At 50.2% G+C, this 23,853-nt stretch overlaps 5 protein-coding genes and 1 long non-coding RNA gene across 9 annotated transcripts; 4 read left to right on the top strand and 2 right to left on the bottom strand.

Moving 5' to 3' along the window:
* Nucleotides 1-4,923: 4,923 nt before the first annotated feature.
* LOC120902103 (very long-chain specific acyl-CoA dehydrogenase, mitochondrial) lies at nucleotides 4,924-9,706 on the top strand. Its single transcript, XM_040310609.1, has 4 exons — nucleotides 4,924-5,201; nucleotides 6,878-7,307; nucleotides 7,522-8,784; nucleotides 8,859-9,706. Exons 1-4 carry the CDS (start codon nucleotides 5,137-5,139, stop codon nucleotides 8,997-8,999), a joined length of 1,899 nt encoding a protein of 632 aa, XP_040166543.1. The 5' UTR covers nucleotides 4,924-5,136; the 3' UTR covers nucleotides 9,000-9,706.
* A 1,181-nt stretch (nucleotides 9,707-10,887) lies between these two features.
* Nucleotides 10,888-14,009, top strand: LOC120904618 (very long-chain specific acyl-CoA dehydrogenase, mitochondrial-like). 2 transcript variants are annotated; one of them, XM_040314764.1, is made up of 3 exons: nucleotides 10,888-12,219; nucleotides 12,292-13,560; nucleotides 13,627-14,009. In XM_040314764.1, exons 1-3 carry the CDS (start codon nucleotides 11,779-11,781, stop codon nucleotides 13,978-13,980), a joined length of 2,064 nt encoding a protein of 687 aa, XP_040170698.1. In that variant the 5' UTR covers nucleotides 10,888-11,778; the 3' UTR covers nucleotides 13,981-14,009. The 2 variants fall into 2 exon arrangements, with proteins under 2 accessions (XP_040170698.1, XP_040170697.1); XM_040314763.1 differs by having other exon boundaries at nucleotides 10,888-13,560.
* Nucleotides 14,010-14,226: 217 nt separating this feature from the next.
* Nucleotides 14,227-16,643, top strand: LOC120902053 (very long-chain specific acyl-CoA dehydrogenase, mitochondrial-like). The gene is made up of 3 exons (XM_040310531.1): nucleotides 14,227-14,757; nucleotides 14,840-16,108; nucleotides 16,180-16,643. The coding sequence occupies exons 1-3, from the start codon at nucleotides 14,470-14,472 to the stop codon at nucleotides 16,531-16,533; spliced, it is 1,911 nt and encodes a 636-aa protein (XP_040166465.1). The 5' UTR covers nucleotides 14,227-14,469; the 3' UTR covers nucleotides 16,534-16,643.
* Nucleotides 16,644-16,760: 117 nt separating this feature from the next.
* LOC120901836 lies at nucleotides 16,761-17,706 on the bottom strand. The gene is made up of 3 exons (XR_005739330.1): nucleotides 17,583-17,706; nucleotides 17,434-17,502; nucleotides 16,761-17,360 (listed from the first exon to the last, which is right to left on the bottom strand). It is a non-coding gene; the product is annotated as an uncharacterized LOC120901836 (long non-coding RNA).
* Nucleotides 17,707-17,827: 121 nt separating this feature from the next.
* Nucleotides 17,828-20,657, top strand: LOC120901834 (very long-chain specific acyl-CoA dehydrogenase, mitochondrial-like). 2 transcript variants are annotated; one of them, XM_040310147.1, is made up of 4 exons: nucleotides 17,828-18,047; nucleotides 18,467-18,659; nucleotides 18,742-20,223; nucleotides 20,289-20,657. In XM_040310147.1, exons 1-4 carry the CDS (start codon nucleotides 17,944-17,946, stop codon nucleotides 20,427-20,429), a joined length of 1,920 nt encoding a protein of 639 aa, XP_040166081.1. In that variant the 5' UTR covers nucleotides 17,828-17,943; the 3' UTR covers nucleotides 20,430-20,657. The 2 variants fall into 2 exon arrangements, with proteins under 2 accessions (XP_040166081.1, XP_040166082.1); XM_040310148.1 differs by lacking the exon at nucleotides 17,828-18,047 and adding an exon at nucleotides 18,079-18,192.
* A 108-nt stretch (nucleotides 20,658-20,765) lies between these two features.
* Nucleotides 20,766-23,204, bottom strand: LOC120901835 (leucine carboxyl methyltransferase 1). Of its 2 annotated transcripts, none has more exons than XM_040310149.1 (6): nucleotides 23,106-23,204; nucleotides 22,684-22,970; nucleotides 22,413-22,596; nucleotides 21,988-22,339; nucleotides 21,732-21,926; nucleotides 20,766-21,651 (listed from the first exon to the last, which is right to left on the bottom strand). In XM_040310149.1, exons 2-6 carry the CDS (start codon nucleotides 22,897-22,899, stop codon nucleotides 21,615-21,617), a joined length of 984 nt encoding a protein of 327 aa, XP_040166083.1. In that variant the 5' UTR covers nucleotides 22,900-22,970; nucleotides 23,106-23,204; the 3' UTR covers nucleotides 20,766-21,614. The 2 variants fall into 2 exon arrangements, with proteins under 2 accessions (XP_040166083.1, XP_040166084.1); XM_040310150.1 differs by having other exon boundaries at nucleotides 23,082-23,182.
* Nucleotides 23,205-23,853: the final 649 nt, after the last annotated feature.

Raw genomic sequence — 23,853 nt, 5'->3', positions numbered from 1 at the left:
CGAGCTGCCCGTCCCTAGCTCCGCCTCATTCCCCTCGCCTGAGCGCGCTGCCAAAGGTTTGAATGTGTTGGTGTGTCAGACGGCCAATCGCTGTCAGCCATCGTCCGTGCTCTTTCCCTTCCTAGCGCTATCTCATTCTCGCGTGTTGTCAATGCTCATGAGTTGCTGTGGCGCTTAAAAAACCGTTTATACACATTGCGGCGATGAAGTTGCATTTTCACATATCAAACCAAAAAAAGCGCAATGAGTTCAATTGCTGCAATGTAAAAATGACTACGGAATCGCTAGCTCACGCTGGAGGGTTTGCTGTGTAACGCGCAGAACCTTAATTCGCATTTACACGTTCAGCCCGGCGCTGATTTTCATCAACTTTTCTTTCCGCCGGCATCAAGAACGCAAGCTGATTATGATAGCGGCATCCTGGAAAGTTCACTGGCAGTCCCTGGGGCCTGCCATCGAACTAAACATGTTAAGCATTAAGCATAAATTTGTTATCCTAAGCTTCTGTTGGGGGTGTTGGGGGTGGGGGGGGGCAAATGGTTCTCCAGCCATGGTGCCCCAACGACCATCTTTCCGGGGGCCCTTGTCGCTAATACTCTGTCCACTTGTAGACATACGGCATACTACAGACTAGCGATCTTCGGCGACCGCCTAGTCCGGCTACGGTTAGATCCGCCGCTGGTTCTTGACGGTGTTTTTTTACTGTAGAGTGCATCCTTCCCCTGCCTTCAGCGTATGCATCGGGCAGGAGACAGTGTGGCAGTATGCAAGTTGCACACTGGATAGGAGCGGGCCCGCGGCACCGCCATCATTCCGCACATCTGCATGCCCGTCGTGGGTTCTAATCGCGTATGAACCGTCCGCCGTAGCAAGGGACTAGTCACCGGCTCAGGCTACGTGGTACTCAAGTCCTAAAACGGCCGGCATGATCGCGTTGGCTAGTACGCCATTAATAATAATAATAATAATAAAAAGAACTTAGCGTAGCAGTCCACACCCGGGTAAGAGTTTGTCTTGACTTTGTTGTAGCCGGGCTATCGCTGTGACGAGACAAATACACGGAATGCACTCGGCCAAAACATGAACCTACCGATCCGAACCCATTCCAAGGCATTGCCGGTCAATCGGCGTCATGATAACTACTCCAAACCAACAAGCCACCAGATTCTGGACGGACAGGTGCAGCACCATACGCGCACCGTAATAAACCAATCCAGAATCCTCTTTTGTATGGATTCACTTCAAAATGTTGTTTCCACTTGCGCCCGCTAGCTGAATTAGAAATAAATGTGCAATATATCACACGCACGTTTTCTTAGATCACGTGTCTTTTAAATACGCCCAACAGCAGAGCCGATCGCAAAGATGCCAATGCCAATGGTTGTGTTGTCTCTCAGGTAGCGAGATCGAAAATGCATGGACTTTGTAGCCGCAGCGGATGAAAATGTACCCATCAGAATCAAATAGTTTAGGGGTTTCCAAACGCACGCACACACACAAACACGCGCGCGCAAACTCACACACACACACTCACACACACACACACACACACACACACACACACACACACACACACACACACACACACACACACACACACACACATGCACGCGAGCACGCACGCACACATGCACGTACGCACACATGCACGTACGCGTGCACGCGGGCACGCACCCGCGAAAGCGCGAACGCAAGCACGCACCCACGAAAGCGCGAACGCAAGCACCCCCACCAGAACCCCCCCTTCCCGCACGAGCGAGTACGGCTACCTTATCAGTAGAACGGCTGGTTCAGTTTTCTTGTAGCGCATCCTCATTCAAAGCGCCGGGCGGGGTGGGGGATCGCGGCATGATAGAGTGGACGATCACTTTCTACGCGCTGTGTGTGTCGAGACCGAAAACTCGAGACAGATTTCGGCACATTAAAAAATTTTATAGCCACTATACATTGTGCTACATGATGCTTAGAAGGTCGTTGAAGCATCAAACATGTTCAAATTAAAAATATTAGTTTAGTGTTAGACGTTCTCCTACGCTTGTTTTAAATAGGCTTCTTCACCCTCAACTGGCAGGGGCATCGAATGGTCTCATCAGCAGCGGCACGAAATAAAATAAACCATCAATACACCGATAACACTTTGAATCCCAATCCAGCTTCTCCCACAGCGTCTCAAGGTCACACACAAATTAATAAATGCTAACACCCACCAATAACATTACACAACCGCAATGCACATATCCCGCTGCGCAAATTCGAGCAGTTTCCAGCGCAGAAAATGTACCAAATTCTGCGCTGGCCAGCGCAGATTTTGGCTGCTTTCCCGCGCTGTTCTTCAGCGATTCCTGCGCTGGGTCGCGCAGTTCGGGCAGTTCGGACAGTTCGGACAGTTCGGGCGGCGGCGGAGCAAAAAAAAAACGGTCAAAAAATTTAAAAAAATAATGGCGCCCATTTTTTCGTCCGCTTCTTCTCTCCCTCCCTCACCCTGGCTTGCCTTACTTGCGCTTCTGCCCGTGCCTTCCGCCGCCAGCTGATTGGGTGTTTGTGGTGTATGCGTTGATTCATATATGTGCATTGCGGTTGTGTAATGTTATTGGTGGGTGTTAGCATTTATTAATTTGTGTGTGACCTTGAGACGCTGTGGGAGAAGCTGGATTGGGATTCAAAGTGTTATCGGTGTATTGATGGTTTATTTTATTTCGTGCCGCTGCTGATGAGACCATTCGATGCCCCTGCCAGTTGAGGGTGAAGAAGCCTATTTAAAACAAGCGTAGGAGAACGTCTAACACTAAACTAATATTTTTAATTTGAACATGTTTGATGCTTCAACGACCTTCTAAGCATCATGTAGCACAATGTATAGTGGCTATAAAATTTTTTTAATGTGCCGAAATCTGTCTCGAGTTTTCGACACACACACACAGCGCGTAGAAAGTGATCGTCCACTCTATCATGCTGCGATCCCCCACCCCGCCCGGCGCTTTGAATGAGGATGCGCTACAAGAAAACTGAACCAGCCGTTCTACTGATAAGGTAGCCGTACTCGCTCGTGCGGGAAGGGGGGGGGTTCTGGTGGGGGGTGCGTGCTTGCGTTCGCGCTTTCGTGGGTGCGTGCTTGCGTTCGCGCTTTCGCGGGTGCGTGCCCGCGTGCACGCGTACGTGCATGTGTGCGTACGTGCATGTGTGCGTGCTCGCGCATGTGTGTGTGTGTGTGTGTGTGTGTGTGTGTGTGTGTGTGTGTGTGTGTGTGTGTGTGTGTGTGTGTGTGTGTGTGTGAGTGTGTGTGTGTGAGTTTGCGCGCGCGTGTTTGTGTGCGTGCGTTTGGAAACCCCTAAACTATTTGATTCTGATGGGTACATTTTCATCCGCTGCGGCTACAAAGTCCATGCATTTTCGATCTCGCTACCTGAGAGACAACACAACCATTGGCATTGGCATCTTTGCGATCGGCTCTGCTGTTGGGCGTATTTAAAAGACACGTGATCTAAGAAAACGTGCGTGTGATATATTGCACATTTATTTCTAATTCAGCTAGCGGGCGCAAGTGGAAACAACATTTTGAAGTGAATCCATACAAAAGAGGATTCTGGATTGGTTTATTACGGTGCGCGTATGGTGCTGCACCTGTCCGTCCAGAATCTGGTGGCTTGTTGGTTTGGAGTAGTTATCATGACGCCGATTGACCGGCAATGCCTTGGAATGGGTTCGGATCGGTAGGTTCATGTTTTGGCCGAGTGCATTCCGTGTATTTGTCTCGTCACAGCGATAGCCCGGCTACAACAAAGTCAAGACAAACTCTTACCCGGGTGTGGACTGCTACGCTAAGTTCTTTTTATTATTATTATTATTATTATTAATGGCGTACTAGCCAACGCGATCATGCCGGCCGTTTTAGGACTTGAGTACCACGTAGCCTGAGCCGGTGACTAGTCCCTTGCTACGGCGGACGGTTCATACGCGATTAGAACCCACGACGGGCATGCAGATGTGCGGAATGATGGCGGTGCCGCGGGCCCGCTCCTATCCAGTGTGCAACTTGCATACTGCCACACTGTCTCCTGCCCGATGCATACGCTGAAGGCAGGGGAAGGATGCACTCTACAGTAAAAAAACACCGTCAAGAACCAGCGGCGGATCTAACCGTAGCCGGACTAGGCGGTCGCCGAAGATCGCTAGTCTGTAGTATGCCGTATGTCTACAAGTGGACAGAGTATTAGCGACAAGGGCCCCCGGAAAGATGGTCGTTGGGGCACCATGGCTGGAGAACCATTTGCCCCCCCCCCACCCCCAACACCCCCAACAGAAGCTTAGGATAACAAATTTATGCTTAATGCTTAACATGTTTAGTTCGATGGCAGGCCCCAGGGACTGCCAGTGAACTTTCCAGGATGCCGCTATCATAATCAGCTTGCGTTCTTGATGCCGGCGGAAAGAAAAGTTGATGAAAATCAGCGCCGGGCTGAACGTGTAAATGCGAATTAAGGTTCTGCGCGTTACACAGCAAACCCTCCAGCGTGAGCTAGCGATTCCGTAGTCATTTTTACATTGCAGCAATTGAACTCATTGCGCTTTTTTGGTTTGATATGTGAAAATGCAACTTCATCGCCGCAATGTGTATAAACGGTTTTTTAAGCGCCACAGCAACTCATGAGCATTGACAACACGCGAGAATGAGATAGCGCTAGGAAGGGAAAGAGCACGGACGATGGCTGACAGCGATTGGCCGTCTGACACACCAACACATTCAAACCTTTGGCAGCGCGCTCAGGCGAGGGAATGAGGCGGAGCTAGGGACGGGCAGCTCGACGAGCTGCTCGACAAATTTGGCGTTGGAGAGAAAAAGAGGGCATGATAAAATTCTCAGAACGGCATAACGCCTTCCGTTGCTTTGCACAGCGGGTAGTGTCATCCCCGCTGTCGGGAGAGCGCAGTTAACGTAAACACGTCGCAGCAAAAAGGGACAACATCGCAGCCAGTCCACACAGAATTTCTCGTTCATTCGTCGCCATCGCACGCCGTCGTAATCGCTCTTTGTTCTCGTCTGTCCCGTCGGCTCTATTGTGTGTGTGTGTGTGTGTGTGTTCATTGTGTGGTGCAATAAAAAAGAAATTGCCCTAACTACAACATTGCTGCAGCAAAATGATGCGCATTGGGCAGCTGGTTGTGCGTAACTCGCAGAAGGTTAAGGGCATCGAAATTCGAAGGTAAGCGGGGGAGGACCGAAAAACAAACTATTTTTAGTGAACTCGGGCAGAGCGCTGTTGTATGCCTCCGAAAGGAGATTGCGTAGTGTTGAGTAACACACAAGCCCTTTCCCGTTCGCATTCGCGTAGCAATGACCTTGAAGACCCCATAGGAGAACGTGTGTAGTCACTTCCTGTTTCTGTTCTGTTAACAACGGGAAAAAACAGAGCAAAAGGAATGAGTGTGATTATGGCTGAATATATAGGTCAGAAGCTTTCGGTAATCGCAGCGCTCCTGAAAATTCCCCACCCGTTAATGACGGAAAGAGAGGGAAAGTAAGAGAGCGCCATTGCGAGAGTGAGAAAACGTAAGGCGAAAAGAGCGAGCGTGTGAGCAGTAGAGCGAGCTCGCATGAGCCACGCTGATGGACTTTGTACTTTCGTCTCGCCGTCATTTACGTAAACAACCGACCAGCAGCACGGGCACGATGATGCTGATGATGATGATGTTGACATGCCAATTGCGTTCACGTGTAGCGGCTTTCCTTTGCCTGGTGGCGTAAAATAAATGGCAAGCAATGGTTGGCAGTTGGTTTTGTTTTTCCCAAATGCATTTTCACACCCTGCACGAGCAGCCATGGGGGAACGTAATTCGTATGAGCAAGAGGCGTTTATTTCATTCATTCGCTTAAATCTATTGCCCATTGAATGCTGCTTTCCTACTGATAAGATATCGCCTAACGGCGCGGAATAATCAAGAACTTTGGAAAGAAATCACTGTGTAGCTTCATGAACAGGGAGATAGGGTTGAACTGCAACAACTAGCCGGGGCTTTATAAAGGTATTTAATTCCGCTAAATAGAGATAAATTGACAACATTAGTTAATAATAATGACTTGAGTCATACACCAAGAGAAGACGGTTTTAAGCCGTTTGGGTCATGTTCCAGAACCAAAAGTGCTTCAATGAACCGTATGTGTACCTGTCACAAAATTAGTGGTGCGAGCTCGGAATCGGGCCTATCCGATTCCATGTTGGGAATCAATTCTGGAGCAGATTCCGGTGCTGGAATCGATTCCGGAGATAGCTGTGGAACTGATTCCAGAGTTGACTCCTTAGCCTATTCCGGAGTAGACTTCGAAGCCGATTCTGAAGCCGATTCCGGAGCCGATTCTAGAGCCGATTCCGGAGTCAGCTCTGGAATCGGAACCGATGTTGGAATCGCAATTTGCTTCAGCAACAGAATCAGGATTGACTTCAGAAATTAAACTAGCTTCCAGAATGAGAATCTGTTCTTGAATTGTAATAAGAGGTTTCAGAAGCGAAATCAGTACGAGAATCTCCTTGAGAATGGATCGTTTACAAGTAAACATCATTGGACTCAAATGCCTATTCTTTTAGAGATGCCAAAACCGACTCCGATTTCGTAGCCAATTCCAATGCCGGAGCCGACCATTATTGTGGAGCCGATTCCGGAACAATTTCCTGCGCCGATTCCGATTCCAGAGCTGATTCCGGAATCGATTCAGGAAACTGATTCCGGACCTACTCTCTGGAATCGATTTCAGAAAACTTTGGAGATAGCCGGAATCAATTCCGACGAAAACTTCATTTTCCCATCACTACACGCAATCAAACCCCACAATTTTGCAACATGAATTAACGACTACAATTTTCCCTTTGCTCCCCTCTTCCAGATGCCTTTCGGCCGCCCCACAGGCCAAACAGGCCGAAGCACAGCAGGCCACCCCATCGGAGGCGGAAAAGCGCCCCAACATGTCCTTCCTGACCAACATCTTCCGCGGCCAGGTACAGCCGGCCCAGGTGTTCCCCTACCCGGAAGCGCTGGACGCCGAGCAGAAGGAATACATCGCGTCCTTTGTCGATCCGGTGACCAAGTTCTTCGAGGAGGTAAACGATCCGGTCAAGAACGACGTGAACGCCTCAATCGATGAGAAGACGTGTGAGGCGCTGTGGGATCTCGGTGCTTTCTCGCTGATGGTGCCGCCCGATTACGGCGGTCTCGGACTGAACAACACGCAGTACTCCCGCATGTGCGACATTATCGGTGGACAGGATCTGGGGCTGGGAATCTTTATCGGCGCTCACCAGAGTATTGGCTTCAAGGTACGTTTCGTGTGTGTTTCTCGCACACGTGTTTGATGATCTCGCGATAAGAGCGCAGATGAGATTGTTTAGATGCACCAGTTTCCGCGCTCGCGTAACCCTTGTTTCAGGGGGGGACGCCTGCATCGCGGGATTCGTAGATGTTATTGAAATACCCTTCAATCACAACCACCCGCTATAATCGTCGATTTGTTTGTTTTTCTTCCCCCTGCAGGGCATCTTGCTGTACGGTGATCAGCGCCAGAAGGAAAAGTATCTGCCGATGGTGTCCACCGGCAAGGTTTACGCCGCCTTTGCGCTAACCGAACCAAGCTCCGGCTCGGACGCCGGTTCGATCCGTTGCCGGGCGGTAAAGTCGGCCGACGGCAAGCACTACGTCCTGAACGGATCGAAAATTTGGATCTCGAACGGTGGCATCGCCGACATTATGACGGTTTTCGCTCAGACCGAAGTGGAGGACCCGAAGACGGGCCAGAAGAAGGACAAGGTGACGGCGTTCATCGTGGAGCGTGGCTTCGGCGGTGTTAGCAGCGGTCCGCCCGAGAACAAAATGGGCATCAAGTGCTCGAACACGGCCGAGGTGTACTTCGAGGATGTGAAGATCCCGGCCGAGAACGTGCTGGGTGGCGAGGGCAATGGGTTTAAGGTGGCGATGAACATCCTGAACAACGGTCGGTTCGGTATGGCGGCCACCCTGTCCGGTACGATGCGTGCCTGCATCCAGAAGGCGGCCGAGCACGCCACAAACCGCGTGCAGTTCGGGCGCAAGATTGAAACGTTCGGCGGCGTGCAGGAGAAGCTGGCCCGCATGGCGATGCACCATTACGTGACGCAGTCGATGGCGTACATGATCTCGGGCAACATGGACACGGGCTCGCTGGACTACCATCTGGAGGCGGCCATCTCGAAGGTGTTCGCGTCCGAGTCGGCCTGGTACGTGTGCGACGAGGCGATCCAGATACTGGGCGGCATGGGCTTCATGAAGGACTGCGGGCTCGAGCGCGTGATGCGCGATCTGCGCATTTTCCGCATCTTCGAGGGTACGAACGACATCTTGCGGCTGTTTGTGGCGCTTACGGGCATTCAGTACGCCGGGTCGCATCTGAAGGAGCTGCAGCGGGCGTTCAAGAATCCGGCCACGAACATGGGACTGATCTTTAAGGAAGGTTCGCGCCGGGCGATTCGCAGCATCGGGTACGGCGGTACGGATCTGAGCGCGTTCGTGGCCGATCCGCTGAAGGTGCCGGCCAAGCAGTGCTCGGAGTGTATCGATCTGTTCGGACAGACGGTGGAATCGTTGTTGATCAAGTACGGCAAGAAGATTGTGGACGAGCAATTCTTGCTGAACCGGTTGGCCGATGCGGCGATCGATACGTACGCGATGGCGGTGGTGCTTTCCCGTGCCACGCGATCGGTGCGCAAGGATCTGCCCTCGGCGGAGCATGAAGTTTTGATGACCAAGGCGTGGTGCCATGAGGTAGGATGATCGTTGGGTGGACTTTTGAGCGCCATTACTAATAATATCCAACACATTCTCATTCCTATTTGCAGGCCAGCGATCGCGTGCGGGTGAATATTCGCAAGATTAACACCGACTCGTTTGTGAAAAATTACGGCGTCATGTCGCAGATCTCGAAGAACATCTGTGCAAACAATGGTATCGCGCACAACAACCCGCTGGACATTGAGTAAGCGAGCCTCTAAGTGCACGTGTGTGTATGTACAGTGATCGAACTCCGAAAGCAAACCCGCCCGCCCGAAGATTCCTTCGACATTTCGCCCAGGGAAAGTTACTGCAAGTGAATCGTGATAGTGAAGCGGTACCAACGAAACGAACCACACTTCAGATCCAGCTAGCCTGGCCGTCCACGGCAGCCAGAGACAGTACGAACTCGCGGGAAGTCGAGAGAAGGGGAGAAGAAGCCACACTACGGCTACTACGGATCCAAATGGGTAGAAGTGTAGTGTGTGCGCGTGTGTAGATGTAATAGTTTAATTATTTCATTTCCCCCACTTTTCAATTAAGTCGCTCTCAACTTGGTAGAACAATCTATTTTTACTATTCTATGGTTTTTTGTCCAACATTTTATCCCCCCGAAGATGTAAAGTTTGAGTTCTTTTGTAAGACATACCATCACTCTGATAGCAAGCATATTTTACGGACACTTATTCCACTGCTAGTAAATGATTTTTTTGTGTAAGCTACAACATCACCCCCAACTCCAACTACTAATGTTAATGTACACTTCTCCTTAGGTTTAATGATATACAATGTAAATACAACAAAGAGAGCCTCAGCTAAATCAGCCAACACTGAAGGGAATTGCACGAGTGATCTGCACTAAAGATTTATAATGGTGGTTAAGCAATAGACAAATCATTTCATACGTACCTTTAAACGATTTTGCGTTGTGTAATTGCCCTTTTCTGTGTGATCCGAAACATAATTCATTCTAAGATAGGTTTTAAAACTGCAATGTACCGGGATGCGGAAGGAAATCTCCTAACAGACGAGCGGGAAGTGATCGAAAGGCGGTAGTGCTACTTCGAAGGACACCTGAATGAAGCAGAGGCTGGAGAGGCTGGCGCAGGTGGGAGAACAAGGCAACCACCACAGCAGCAGCACAGCAGTAACACCAGCGACAGCATTGGTGCAGACGACGAGGTGCCCTCATCATGCCGGCAACGATGGACTGGCGGTCGAGCTCTTCAAGATGGAACCGGAGAGGCTTACCGTCGAAATCTATCAGCTGATCGTGAAAATCTGGGAGCAGGAGAAACTACCGGAGGAGTGGAAGCTGGGTGCTGTTCACCCAGTCTACAAAAGGGGCGACAGGTTGGATTGATCGAATTTTTGAGCCATCACAGACCTCAATGCTGCCTATAAGATCCTGCCCCAGATCCTGCTCTGCAGACTTGCGCCCCTTGCTACAAATATTATCGGCAGCTACCAAGCTGGGTTTGTTGCAGGCAAATCCAACACCGACCAAATTTTCACTCTACTGCAGATCCTCCAGAAGTGACGAGAGCGCCAGACCCCTACGCATCACCTGTACATCAACTTCAAGGCGGCCTACGACACCATAGACCGGAATGAGCTATAGAACATCATCCAGCGGTACCACTTCCTTGTGAAGTAGATCCGGCTGTTAGAGGCCACCATGAACGGGATGGTGCAGTGTAAGGTGAGAGTATCGAACTTGACGTCGGAATTGTTCGAATCTCACAGCAGTGGCGTATTTAACGGTAAGCAAAGTAAGCAATTGCGGGGGGCCCCGTCAATGAGGGGCCCCGGAATCTTTAGTACATAATCCATAACAGTTGATAGAATATGGTACTGTATTAGCAAGGAGGGCCCCGTGGGTTATGGACGTTGGGGCCCCGCGCTAGACGAACCATAAGCACCCCCCCCCCCCCCCCCGGTGGCAACAAAATTTAAGTTAAAATGTTACATAATCAAAGACGGATGCCGAGTACCCCCGGTAATAATGTACAAAGGGGCCTCAACAACTCTTACTGCTTAGGGCCCCCGAGACTGTAAACCCGCTACTGTCTCACAGGGGTCTGAGGCAAAGTGACGGACTCTCCTGTCTGCTCTTCAACATCGCCCTGCAAAGTGTCATTCGAAGCGCGGTGCTAGACGACGACGATCTCGTAGTAGTAAAGGAGTTCTGCTATCTTGTGACGATCGTTACTTCGGACAACGACAACAGCAGTTCAATCCAAAGACACATTGTGCAGAGGAATTGCCCATACTATGGGCTTCACCCACTGCTGAGATCCAGAAGACTTCAAGCCCGCACGAAATTTGAGATATGTCGCACATTGATTCGCCCAGTGGTCCTCTATGGACACGAGTCTTGGACCATTCGAGCGGAGGATGCAAACGCTCTGGGCGTGTTTAAGCGACGCATCCTTCGGACCATCTTGGGTGGTGTGTTTGAGCATGGAACGTGGAGGAGAAGGAAGAACAATGAGCTTGCTGAGCTGTATGGCGAACCGAGCATCCTGATGATGGCGAAGGCTGGCAGGATACGATGGTTGGGGCATGTCATGAGGATGCCGGACTCATGCCCCACCAAGAAGGAGTTCGACAGTGATCTCCAGTTCGGCATGAGGCGCAGGGGATACCAAGCTCGATGGATGGATCAGGTGAAGCGAGACTTGTCGGAGATCATGTATCCATATGGATGGGAGGCTGCAGCCACGGACTGAGAGAGAGGTAAAAATACTAAGCTAAATCATCGATAGAATACTTTAGAACACGTGGTTCATCTTCAAATATTTAAAATCTCAAGTGATATAAGAAAGAACTCGCTCAAAATCCAGTCAGAAAGACAACAGATAGCCCATGAAAAGTGCAAAGTTCGCTCACTTATCGATAAACGTGACCACAGTTTGTGCACGGCCGGCCTGCACATTATCAGCCTAACCGGGTGCGTCCAACAAGAAATGACGTGCATTTTTCGCAATGCGATTTATCCTGCGCTTTACCTTTTTTAGCGACTTGATAAATCCTCGATTGGATAAGACGGGTTTCGCACGAGCGCCGGCTCTGCATCATTGTGCAGTATTTTATCGCAAGACAGTCACAGAGCAGTACAACTCAGTGTTGTTCCGGCATAACGACATCAACGTTGCACTCTCGCGCTTTCTCAAAATGTTTCGTTTTAATACTATCCCACAAAAGTTTGCTCGATGGAACAAGGTGAAAAATTATGCTGTTAGAAGTGTAGCAGTGAGAGCTGCTTCATCGCTGTCGAACCCACAGCGCCCTAACCGATCGTTTCTGATGAACATATTTGGCGGGAAACTCGAAACAGCAGAGCTGTTCCCCTATCCGGAGCCGTTGAACGCGGAGCAGAAAGAGTTTGCGGCAGCTCTAGTCGATCCTGTGCACAAATTTTTCACGGTAAGTGTGATCGCGATGACCCACTGTTCTCTTATTGCTTTATTATTATGGCTTGTTGGTCCCTTTTTGCAGGAAGTGAACGATGCCGTCCGAAACGATGATACGAGCAACGTTGATCGTCAAACGATCGACGCGCTGTGGGATCTTGGACTTCTGGCCGTGTACGTACCGCCGGAGCTCGGCGGTTTGGGCCTGTGCAATGTGCAGTCCGTGCTGATGGCCGAAATAAGTGGTAGCTACGATCTGGCGCTCAGCTTACTCATCGGCGCCCACAAAAGCATCGGGACGAAGGGCATCCTGCTGTACGGCAGTGAGCGGCAGAAGCAAAAGTATCTGCCCATGCTAAGCAGCGGGCGTGTGTTTGGTGCATTCGCGCTCACCGAACCGGGGACCGGGTCGGATGCGGCATCGATAAAAATGAAAGCAGTGTTAAGCCCGTGCGGAAAGTATTACACCCTGAACGGTTCGAAGCTGTGGATATCGGGTGGTGGGTTGGCCGACATCTTTACCACCTTCGCGCAGGTGGAGTCGGTCGATGCAGCGACCGGTGAGAAGCGTAACAAAATGACAGCGTTTATTGTGGAGCGAAGTTTCGGTGGCGTTAGCACCGGGCCGCCCGAGGACAAGATGGGCTTGAAGTGTTCCGTCACCAATGAACTGTTTCTGGACGATGTTAAAGTGCCGGTGGAGAATGTTTTGGGTGAGGTTGGCAATGGGTTTAAGATTGCGGTGAACATTCTAAACTCTGGCCGGTACGGACTGGGAGCGATGCTGTCCGGGACGATGAAGACGTGCGTTGAGAAGGCAGCGGCTCATGTGAGTGATAGGGTTCAGTTCGGGCGGAAGTTGATTGAGTTTGAAAATGTGCAGGAGAAGCTGGCGATGTTGACGACTCAGCAGTATGTGGCGCAGAGCCTAACGTACATGGTGTCTGGGAATATGGATAAGGGTTCGGTGGACTTTCATCTGGAGGCGGCCGTGAGCAAAGTGTTCTGTACGGAGGCGGCTTGGAACGTGTGTGACGAAGCGATACAGCTGCTCGGTGGGAATGGGTTCATGAAGTCCAGTGGGTTGGAGCGGTTTTTGAGAGATATAAGGGTGTTTCGAATTTTTGAAGGGGCGAACGATGTATTGAGGATGTTCATTGCCTTGACGGGTATGCAAAAGGCGGGGAAAGATCTTCGTGGGCTACAGGATGCACTAAAGAATCCATTTTCGAACATGGGAGTGATCTTCACTGAAGGTACAAAGCGAGCAGGACGCAGTGTTGGAGTTGGTGGAACGGATTTGCGTCCTTTTGTTGCAAGCGAGCTCCAAAATGCAGCCAAACAGTGTGCTGAGGTACGTTGTAACTGCTAAAAATAAGAAATTCCTAATATTTGATTATTTTTGTCTTCTTCATCGCAGAGTATTGATGTCTTTAGTGCCACAGTTGAATCTCTCCTTCGAACACATGGCAAAGGAATAGCGGAACGACAGTTCCAGCTTGCCCGTGTTGCAGATTGTGCAATCTATATCTACTCGATGGCCACCGTACTGTCCAGGGCTAGCCGTGCGGCAAAGTTGAATCTTCCCTCCGCGGAGCAGGAACTGCTGATGGCACAGATCTGGTGCAAGGAGGCAAGTGATCGTGTCCAGCAAAACATTTACCGTATCCAATCGAAGTCTTTCAAGGAGAACTATCAACGGATGGCAACGGTAGCCAGCTATATTTCCAACCAACGAGGACCAACGTACACGAACCCATTGGAAATAGATTAATAACATGTGAAAAATGTTGAAAGTTGGAAGAAAAGTAATAAATATAACATAGTAATAATATAAACAGATTTTGACCACTGCTTCTCTGAACCGTTGTGCTTTTTGGTCCAAAACGGCGCAATACGAGATAAGTTATGGGTTCCCCCTCCCGTCCTCGGTCAATGGTCGAATGAAATTCCCCTAACCTAGGCAAAAATGTCTGCAAGCTCCCGGTGGGGTAGCTTGAGTTCATAAGCCCCCTCTACCCCATACTAGACACGGTAGTACATCCACTTCCGTTGCAGACTCACACGCAGATACCTGCCGCCGGTGGAAAGATAGTGAAGTTTTCGCGTCGATATCACCGTTATCCGATAAACCCCTGCATACGCCCCGAACGACGCCACCGTGTGAACTCTGGTTTAAAGTAAACTTTAGGAATTCGGTTGCGGGTCAGTTTTGAAACAGCCGCAAACCGGTTAACACGTGTCGTCGCGCCGTATATCCACCATGTTGCAAGTGGGCAAGAACATTGTACTGACCGCCTCAATTCGTCGCGCGGTGCAGTTGCAGTGCAGTGGAGCAGTGGTTAGAAATGTGTCCTCTAGCGGTGTAGTGCACGCGAGTGCCGCTGCCCAGTCTAGCAGCGATCAACCGAAACCGAACCGATCGTTCGTGATGAATCTGTTCAGTGGGAAGTTGCAGACGGCGGAACTGTTCCCCTATCCGGAGCCGTTGAACGAGGAGCAGCGTGAATATGTGCAGGCTTTCATCGATCCGACGGTTAAGTTTTATACGGTACGTTGAGGGAGATTGGGAGCTATTGGAGTTGTTGGGACTCAATTTTGGATTTTTGGTTGTTGTTTGTTTTGCAATGCAGGAAGTTAACGATGCAGCTAGAAACGATGCGACGGCCTCGGTGGAGAAAGCGGTCGTGGATGCGCTGTGGGAGCAGGGCTTTCTTGGCCCGTTCATTCCAACCGAGTACGGAGGACTGGGACTCTCCAATGCCCAATCCGTCCGGTTGTCGGAGATCTCCGGCAGTTACGATCTCGGTATGTCGATCTACGCCGGAGCGCATCAGACGATCGGTACCAAGGGCATCCTGATGTACGGCAACAAGGAGCAGAAGGAGAAATATCTTCCCCAGCTAAGCACGGGCCGTGTATTTGGTGCGTTCGCACTCACCGAACCGGGAACTGGCTCGGATGCGGCCTCGGTTAAAACGAAAGCAGTGTTAAGCCCGTGCGGAAAGTATTACATCCTGAACGGATCGAAACTGTGGTGTTCGGGCGGTGGCATTGCAAACATCTTTACCACGTTCGCGCAAACCGAGGTGGTTGACCCGAAGACGGGCGAGAAGAAAAGCAAAATGAGTGCGTTTATTGTGGAGCGTGGCTTTGAGGGTGTCAGTACGGGTCCGCCCGAGGACAAGATGGGCATCAAGTGTTCCGTCACCACGGAGGTGTTTTTCGACGATGCGAAAGTGCCGGTGGAGAATCTGTTGGGTGAGATTGGGAATGGGTTCAAGATTGCGGTGAACATTCTGAATTCGGGCCGGTTTGGGTTGGGTGCGATGTTGTCCGGGACCATGAAGACGTGCGTTGAGAAGGCGGCCGAGCATGTGAGCAATCGGGTACAGTTCAAGCGGAAGTTGGTTGAGTTTGAAAATGTGCAGGAGAAGTTGGCAATGATGGCGACGTATCACTATGTGGCGCAGAGCCTAACGTACATGGTGGCGGGCAATATGGATAAGGGTTCGGTGGACTTTCATCTGGAGGCGGCCGTGAGCAAAGTGTTCTGTACGGAGGCGGCGTGGTATGTGTGTGATGAGGCGATACAGCTGCTCGGAGGGAATGGGTTCATGAAGTCCAGTGGGTTGGAGCGGTTTCTGCGGGATATGAGAATATTCCGAATTTTCGAAGGTGCGAACGATGTGCTGCGAATGTTCATTGCTCTGACGGGCATACAGAAGGCAGGAAACGATCTGCGAGGGCTGCAAAAGGCACTGAAAAATCCACTCGGAAATATGGGAGTGATTCTGGCGGAAGGTACGAAACGAGCAGGACGCAGTGTTGGAGTTGGTGGAACGGATTTGCGTCCTTTTGTTGCAAGCGAACTTCAAAATGCGGCCAAGCAGTGCGCTGAGGTAAGGCGAAGGAGACATCCCGAGGATTTCCCATCCTCATTGACCATTCTCACTCTCCATTCCATTTCCAGTCAATGGACATGTTCAGCAAGACCATCGAATCTCTGCTCGTGAAGCACGGCAAAGGCGTCGTCGAGCGACAGTTCCAGCTCGCCCGGGTAGCGGACAGTGCCATCGACATCTACACCATGGCGGCCGTACTTTCCCGGGCGACCCGTGCCTCTAAGCGGGGACTTTCCTCCGCCAGCCACGAACTCCTGATGGCACAGATCTGGTGCCAGGAGGCGAGTAGCCGCGTGCAGCGCAACATTAACCGCATCCACTCGGGCAGCTTCAAGGAGCACTATCAGCGGCTGGCGCAGGTCGCACGGAACGTGTCGGAACGGCGCGGCCTACCGCACACTAATCCGCTGGAGATAGATTAAGTGTGTTTGTGCGTTACAATACCTTCCCCCTGTTTTTTAAATAAACGATAATTATCTTAGCACAGTAAATCATCGACGGATAATAATAAAAAAGAAGGAAGAATACACCACGTGCAGTGTGTCTTATCTTAGTTCTTTTCCCCGCCAACCCGGTGGTTCGTTTTATCACAAATCGAATGAAACCGGTCAGCGGGCGTTATCTATTTCCTTGAAGTCCAATCGGTTACGGCTGCAGATTTTAATCCGGTTCCCGAGTATTAAGGGTTTTTTGGTTGTTTTATTTTAGTCTTTTTTTGTGGAGTGCATGAAAATTCATACTACAACTGGTGCGATGCAACTCGCGAACCGGTCAGTCTCGTGCTTACCGTCGTAATTGGTTGGTGAATCTGAATCGGTCAGTGTACGTCAGAATGTTGCGCTTGGGAAGCCGTTTGATTGTCGCAAGGAATGAGCAGTCGTCCAAGGCCATTCTCGAGCAATGCTGCAGGCAAGTACTTTATGGAAAGAAGAGAACGAACTTGTTGCATGGTGGAAGTGAAAATTACTCACCTGGAAGGCTAAAACAGAGGCTGGAATGACTTAACGGTTAAGTGGCGTCGTCTTCCAAGGGATTTTTGAAGGATAAATTCATGTAACGTAGATATGGTAGACATTGATTCACTGATCAACTACGTTTCTTGCCTTTGAAGGTTGTAGATGAGTCACAACAATTCTTTTGAACATCTTGGAGGAGTTTTTCTGATTTTGAAGGGATTTGTGGTGTAAAGGTTCTGATTGTAGATCCTTCCGCTATGTTGTTGTCTTTGCTTTTCCATAGTGTGTTTAACCTGAAAAAATATACGATATGTACTGTAAGTCCAGACTACTGCAACAGGTTCTACAAGACTTTGAATTTCTTACCGTTTCTATAAGTGATTTTCGCATTTAAGAAGGTGCCGCTTTATTTCACAACATTACCCAATGACGTCACTAGAAGAATAGGGTGCTTTAGTTCCAAACCTTCACCGTACTTCTGCAAGTTGCTCAGTATCCACAAGGACAGCGCTTACTGTGATCAACCCTTCCAGAGCAATATTTCGAGAAAACAACCCCTTCTGAAGTGTCAATGAACGAGCGTGCCCGTTCGATTGTTGATAAACAATGTGCGTGTGGGGAGCCGCGCAGCAGCCGCTTGCTCGCGTATTGCTTGTTCGTTGTTCCCAGTTCCGCATCAAAGCAACACGCGCGCGAGAGAGAGAACGTACACGCATACAGCGAGAGCACGCGAGAGATTTGCGCAAACTGTCATCAATGAGCAATTCCTCCACTCCCTTCGGTTTGGTTATTCGCGTATCGGCTGTTGACGTATACGCACACGTACTGCGAGCTGTGGCGGAAATTTAATACCAAAACACACTTAAAATCGACAAAATGCATCGCTTCCATCGGCTGGTCGGAGTGTCCAATCGAGGTGTAGTGGTAGCGTGCGATACTAATGGTGCCGCCTGCTGGCTGGCTGGCAAAAGCCAGCAAAGGTAAGTTGTGCAGTAGGCGGCGAAAGTCGGTCAGTGTTTCGGTATTTGCGCTACGCGGTTGGACTTTGCACCCTTCCGCTGGTAGATAGAAGCAGCCAGGGCTACACTTGCGCGTCTAAATCCGTGATGAAATCGTAAAAGCGCGGTGAGTTGGCAACATTCGCCACAGTGCGGTGTCGACTGTGAACTTTGTAACGGGGAAGCCGGGTCGCTTAACCGGGTGGCTCAACTGATAGGCGAGCGTGTGTGCGTGTGTGTGTGTCTGTGCGTATGGAGATAATGCACACTCAAACCATGGGTCAATGACGCACAGGGCGGTGTGTCCGGGAGAATGGGAATTTATGTGCAATTTATTCCACCCGTGCCAATTGAAGCAAATGACCTAATGCTACTTCTTCTTCTTCTTCCTTTTATTGCAGATGGCTTTCCGCATCGGCGCAAACGAAACCGAAGGAGCGCGCCGCAGCCGCCCCCACGGTCAACACCTCGTTCATGGCGAATCTGTTCCGTGGCGAAATCGAACCGCTGCAGGTTTTCCCCTTTCCCGATTCGCTCAATCCGGACCAGAAGGAGATGATCGGTTCGTTGATTGATCCGGTCACCAAGTTTTTCGTACGTTGGAACATTTTTATCAACCTGTTGCTTACATGAACTTTCTTAAGATATATAAATAACCTACTTTTCTCGGTTTTAGGACGGCTACGATCCAGTCAAGGCGGAAAAGAATGGCGGCCCGGACGAGGCCACGTTCCAGAGCATGTGGGAGATGGGCCTGATGGGCATGCAGGCACCGGAGGAGTACGGTGGCCTTGCCCTGCCCAACACCGGGTACGCCCGCATGGGCGAGCTGGTCGGTGCGGCCGATTTGGGGCTGGCGGTGGTGTTCGGCGCCCACCAGAGCATCGGCTGGAAGGGTGTGCTGCTGTACGGTACGGAGGAGCAGAAGCGCAAATACCTGCCCCAGGTCGTCACCGGTGGCACAATCGCTTGCTTCTGCCTGACCGAGCCAAGCTCGGGCTCGGACGCTGGTTCAATCCGCAGCCGGGCGGTGAAATCGGCCGACGGATCGCATTACGTGCTGAATGGGTCGAAAATCTGGATTAGTGGCGGTGGACTGGCGGACATCTTTACCGTGTTTGCGCAGACGGAGGTGACGGATCCGAAGACGGGCCAGAAGAAGGACAAGGTGACGGCGTTCATCGTGGAGCGTGGCTTTGGCGGTGTGACCAGTGGGCCGCCGGAGGATAAAATGGGCATCAAGTGCTCGAACACGGCCGAGGTGTACTTTGACGATGTGAAAATCCCGGCCGAAAATGTGCTCGGTGGCGAGGGCAATGGGTTTAAGGTGGCGATGAACATCCTGAACAACGGTCGGTTCGGTATGTCGGGCACGCTGGCGGGTACGATGGCCCACTGCATCCGGAAGGCGGCCGAGCACGCGACGACACGCGTGCAGTTCGGGCAGAAGATTGAAAACTTTGGCAACGTGCAGGAGAAGCTGGCCCGCATGGCGATGCACCAGTACGTGAGCCAGTCGATGGGGTACATGATCTCAGGCAACATGGATGCGGGCCACACGGACTACCATCTGGAGGCGGCCATCTCGAAGATCTTCTCGTCCGAGGCGGCCTGGTACGTGTGCGACGAGGCGATCCAGATACTGGGCGGCAACGGGTTCATGAAATCGAGCGGGCTGGAGAAGTTCCTGCGCGACATCCGCATCTACCGGATCTTCGAGGGTGCGAACGACATCTTGCGGCTGTTTGTGACGCTTACCGGCATTCAGTACGCCGGGTCGCATCTGAAGGAGCTGCAGCGGGCGTTCAAGAACCCGACGGCGAATTTGGGGCTGATCTTTAAGGAGGGTTCGCGCCGCGCGGTACGAAGCATCGGGTACGGCGGCACGGATCTGAGCACGTTCGTCGTTGACCCGCTGAAGGAATCGGCCGCCCTGTGCGCGGACAGCATTGATCGGTTCTCGAAAACGATCGAAGCGCTGCTGATCAAGCACGGGAAGGGCATTGTCGATCAGCAGTTCCTGCTGATCCGGTTGGCCGACTCGGCGATCGACATTTACGGCATGTCGTGCGTGCTTTCGCGCGCTAGCAAGGCGGTGCGCGAGAATAACCCTTCCGCCGAGCATGAGCTGCTGATGGCAAAGGCGTGGTGTGTGGAGGTAAGTTGAAATGGCGTGAAAAGGGAAGCTAGAATTCAGAACTAAATCCATCTTTTATGCTGCAGGCAAACGATCGAGTGCGCATCAACATCCGACGGGTGAACAACGGTGTGTTTGTGAAGAACTACGACACGATGAGTGCGATCGCGAAGAACATCTGCGCCCGGCAGGGAATTGTGCAATCGAATCCGGTCGGAATTGCGTAAAACAGGGTGCCAGGGTGACCTGCTGCCATCATCACTACACACACCACACCATATGCAACCATATATTGTGATAAAAATCGTACCGAAATTAAAGCGCGTGTTTATTGCCGTTGTTACGTTTTCTACATATCAAAAAAGGAAAGTTTAAAAGAGACGGATCTTTTTGCTTTTTTTTTTTGACACGACGTTTGATTTAGATTACTTTATTTAAAATAAATAATAACACAACATTCGCAGACACATGCTATGTAAGGAACACATGAGACCAATTCCGAACCCTGCTACGTTTTGATCCTGATTTTTTTGTATTTTTAGGTTTTGTTGTATCTTATATGGTTTTTTTTTTGGCTACAAACTTCCAATGCCTTTTGTTCTGCCATCTTTGTACTGCCACATTGCAGCGGGTGCAAAAGGTATTGGTGGGGGACCGATGCTTGGCTCATAAGATTAAATGGGGGGTTTTGGGGGCTGTTGGAAGAGATGGACTTTAAACATGGGACCACCACTCCGTTCGATTTCTATTAAATTTAACGAGTTGTTTCGAGAAATTCGATGTATTTGACTGTGTGCGCAGATGATGTCCAATTTGTTATACCAACCTATCTACAAAAAAAATCCCACCAACCAGCCAGTGCAGTCTCTTTTCAGGTGCTGGAAAGGGGAGGACAATTAATGGGATGAAAAAGGAGGTGAATGGTATTTTTGCTGCTTTTCGTTGTTGAAAACTATGCTACATCAGAGATACAATGGTATGGATGACATCTGGGGCAAGAGTGGTGGAGTATGTCACCCACCAACACACATACACACGCACACACACTTTAATGAACGTCTAGAGACTGTCCTATCGGTCCGGCAGCGTTCTATTGGCCCTTAGAAGTAGGGTAGGACAAGGCGGGCTGATACGAATAATACGAACCGTGTGCAACAAACGTTTAAAATACGATTCAAAGGTGCTAAAGATCGTTACGGTTGTGTTTTCATTCTTACAAAGAGTTGATTGTAGAAGTTGACGCTACCGCCACGTGCTGAGGTAAAGGGGGATAAAGAGGATGGATGGGTGGTTGTCGGGGGTTCGGCGTTTTGTTTATAGTTCCGATCGTTAATATGTGTGGGGGGATTTTTAAAATGTTCATCCTGTTGTTGTTCTTGTTGTTGTTGTTGTTGTTGTTGCAGCGCTTGCGTTTAGTCTATGTTCAGCGAGGAAAGCTGCTTTTCCACCCTGAAAATATACGACAAGAGGGCGAACGTTAGAGTAGGCGATCGTTGCTAGGGTGTAAATATTCTGCAAAATGTGCTTACGTAATCTCCACGTCCTGAAACAGGTCCCCTATCCAGGCGATCGAGATGCAGTAGTGTTGAAACAGCTGCACCAGCAGCTCCGCCTCGTCCAGCATCTCGATCCGTTCGGTTCGTGCGCGCTCCGATGCGGGAATGCTGTGGTAGATCTGCACCATATCCCACGCCCTGGCACCGTGCCAGTTGCACTGCAGAAATCTGTAACGGGGGCAATCAAATCGTGACGCTGATCCGTTTCATTGCGGTGTTTCGATTTTACCTGGAAATCTGTGCGTCGAGCGATACACATGAATCGACGCCGGCTAAGCTGCAGCCCCGCTGCCGCAGGTTGTTCAGCATCACCTCGCCGAACCGGTCGTTCATGTTGACCTGCTCGTAGTTGACGAACGCGGCCGTCTTGAAGTTGGCCGCGAACCATTTCAGCAGATTGTGGCAGTTCTGCGGCTCAATGTACACCAGCACACACTCGGCGAGGAAGATGGTCGGCACGCTGTAGTCGATCTCGGACTGCTGCAGCTTCAGTGCCACCTCCTCGATGTTGCGAAGGTCCACGCCCACTATGTGGTAGTTGGTAGAGTGGAGATCGGTCGGGCTGAGGCGCACTTCCCCATCTGCGGGAGGGAAGGGAGCGAACATCGGTTTGTCAAAAGAGGTCTGCTAATTAAACATTTATCTCCCTCCTACCTTCGACGTGGATTTTCTCAAGCAACACTTTGTTTCGCTTGATTTGGTAACATTTGCGGGAGGTAACGTTGGGGAAGTCGAGCTCGACGAAGTTGGTCACCATGTGGCCGGCCTCCCGCAGCCTCCAGTACAACGTGTCGAAGCCGCAGCCCAGATTCACGATTTGGCATTTGTCTCCGGTTTTCTAGAAAAAAGAAAGTAAATAAATCATCACCGTCAAAGACACGGGCATTTTACATACGCACACTCACACACAAACACACCAACTAACCTTGAAAAACTTTTCAATGCACATCTCTATACCCTTGACGCGGGCATAGTAGCCCCGGTTTATTTCGGGCGCCTTGCGATCCGGGTTGCGCACAAAGTGTGCGATGTAGTCGTCCTTCCAGTAGCCCAGCTTCACCGCGGACCGCTTGCAGTTGCTCGCGTCATCGTTGGTGGAGATGACGGCTTCGTCACACGGGTGGAAACTCGGTGGTTCCATTTTTTCGGCGTTCACCTTTCGCTCGGTCGGTCGTGATCGGGGTCTGCTGTATCCTGCGGAAGGATATCCGCCTGCAAGGGAAAAGAGCGTTTGCTTTTAGCCTTATTCAACGCGACGTGAAAAAAAAACACAACGCTGGGATAGAGCGAGGACTAGCTTAGCAGCTAAAGTGCAGCAATTACCCTTTTCCGTAGGTATAAACAAACCTTTTTGAGTATTTTTCACGAAACACAAATAGAAGACTTTGGTTCTGCGAAGGAGGATGATTTTTTGTTGACAGTCTCGATTTGACAGTTGTGAATTTGTCCATTTGGCCGAATGTTTTGAACGTTCATTTGCCCATAGTCCAGCGTATGCAAGGCCCTACGCAGACGCTCAGTTTCCACGGTAAAAAAATCATTTAAAAAATATTGAAATATAGCTATGCCATGTTTTAAGTTTTAATGAAAGAAAGGAGCGTTTTGTAAACAAACAACGAGCAATGTGTTAATCTCGCACTACTGACCATTTTGTCAACAATCGGTGGTACTGGGTGCTCGTGTTTCAGGAACGCCTAAAAGTATGCAATGAGTACAACGTCTGAGAATTTCATAAACTGGGCAACAGATTGAGCTAATCCTATTTCAGCTTAAAGTTGCCCAAAGGATAATAACGTACTTTGGCGAGTATAACGACCCCCTTTTTGGTCAAATTAAGGGGGTCGTTATACATGCTAAAATACAGCACTTTCTTAAATTACCGTAAAATTAATGTGAAGCAATTTCATGTAGAAGAACATATTTAAAAAAAAACAAATATAGCCTAATTAATACAGGCATAATACAATATCGTTTAAATATATGTCCTTGGTATGAACTTGAATGATAGTTTACTAAACAAATGAGCCGAATTCTAACGGTTGATCGGATCTGAAACGTTCAATTGTTGCTGCTAGATTTTATTAATTTTCTGTAA

The sequence above is a fragment of the Anopheles arabiensis genome, chromosome 3, assembly GCF_016920715.1.
Source record: "Anopheles arabiensis isolate DONGOLA chromosome 3, AaraD3, whole genome shotgun sequence".
Classification (NCBI taxonomy): Eukaryota; Metazoa; Arthropoda; class Insecta; order Diptera; family Culicidae; genus Anopheles; species Anopheles arabiensis.
Note: the sequence above shows the minus strand (reverse complement) of the source record. Positions and strands in the feature narration are given on the sequence as shown.

Bases quoted from the DNA above. Each gene is read 5' to 3' on its own strand.
- LOC120902103 (XM_040310609.1), top strand. From the start codon at position 5,137: ATGATGCGCATTGGGCAGCTGGTTGTGCGTAACTCGCAGAAGGTTAAG. The intron at 7,308-7,521 runs GTACGTTTCGTG...TTCCCCCTGCAG, and splicing joins ACCAGAGTATTGGCTTCAAG to GGCATCTTGCTGTACGGTGA. The intron at 8,785-8,858 runs GTAGGATGATCG...TCCTATTTGCAG, and splicing joins CCAAGGCGTGGTGCCATGAG to GCCAGCGATCGCGTGCGGGT.
- LOC120904618 (XM_040314763.1), top strand. From the start codon at position 11,779: ATGCGATTTATCCTGCGCTTTACCTTTTTTAGCGACTTGATAAATCCT. The intron at 13,561-13,626 runs GTACGTTGTAAC...TCTTCATCGCAG, and splicing joins CAGCCAAACAGTGTGCTGAG to AGTATTGATGTCTTTAGTGC.
- LOC120902053 (XM_040310531.1), top strand. From the start codon at position 14,470: ATGTTGCAAGTGGGCAAGAACATTGTACTGACCGCCTCAATTCGTCGC. The intron at 14,758-14,839 runs GTACGTTGAGGG...TTTGCAATGCAG, and splicing joins CGACGGTTAAGTTTTATACG to GAAGTTAACGATGCAGCTAG. The intron at 16,109-16,179 runs GTAAGGCGAAGG...TTCCATTTCCAG, and splicing joins CGGCCAAGCAGTGCGCTGAG to TCAATGGACATGTTCAGCAA.
- LOC120901834 (XM_040310147.1), top strand. From the start codon at position 17,944: ATGCATCGCTTCCATCGGCTGGTCGGAGTGTCCAATCGAGGTGTAGTG. The intron at 18,660-18,741 runs GTACGTTGGAAC...TCTCGGTTTTAG, and splicing joins ATCCGGTCACCAAGTTTTTC to GACGGCTACGATCCAGTCAA. The intron at 20,224-20,288 runs GTAAGTTGAAAT...TTTATGCTGCAG, and splicing joins CAAAGGCGTGGTGTGTGGAG to GCAAACGATCGAGTGCGCAT.
- LOC120901835 (XM_040310149.1), bottom strand. From the start codon at position 22,899: ATGGAACCACCGAGTTTCCACCCGTGTGACGAAGCCGTCATCTCCACC. The intron at 22,597-22,683 runs GTTAGTTGGTGT...TCTTTTTTCTAG, and splicing joins GCATTGAAAAGTTTTTCAAG to AAAACCGGAGACAAATGCCA. The intron at 21,927-21,987 runs GTAAAATCGAAA...CCCCCGTTACAG, and splicing joins CTCGACGCACAGATTTCCAG to ATTTCTGCAGTGCAACTGGC.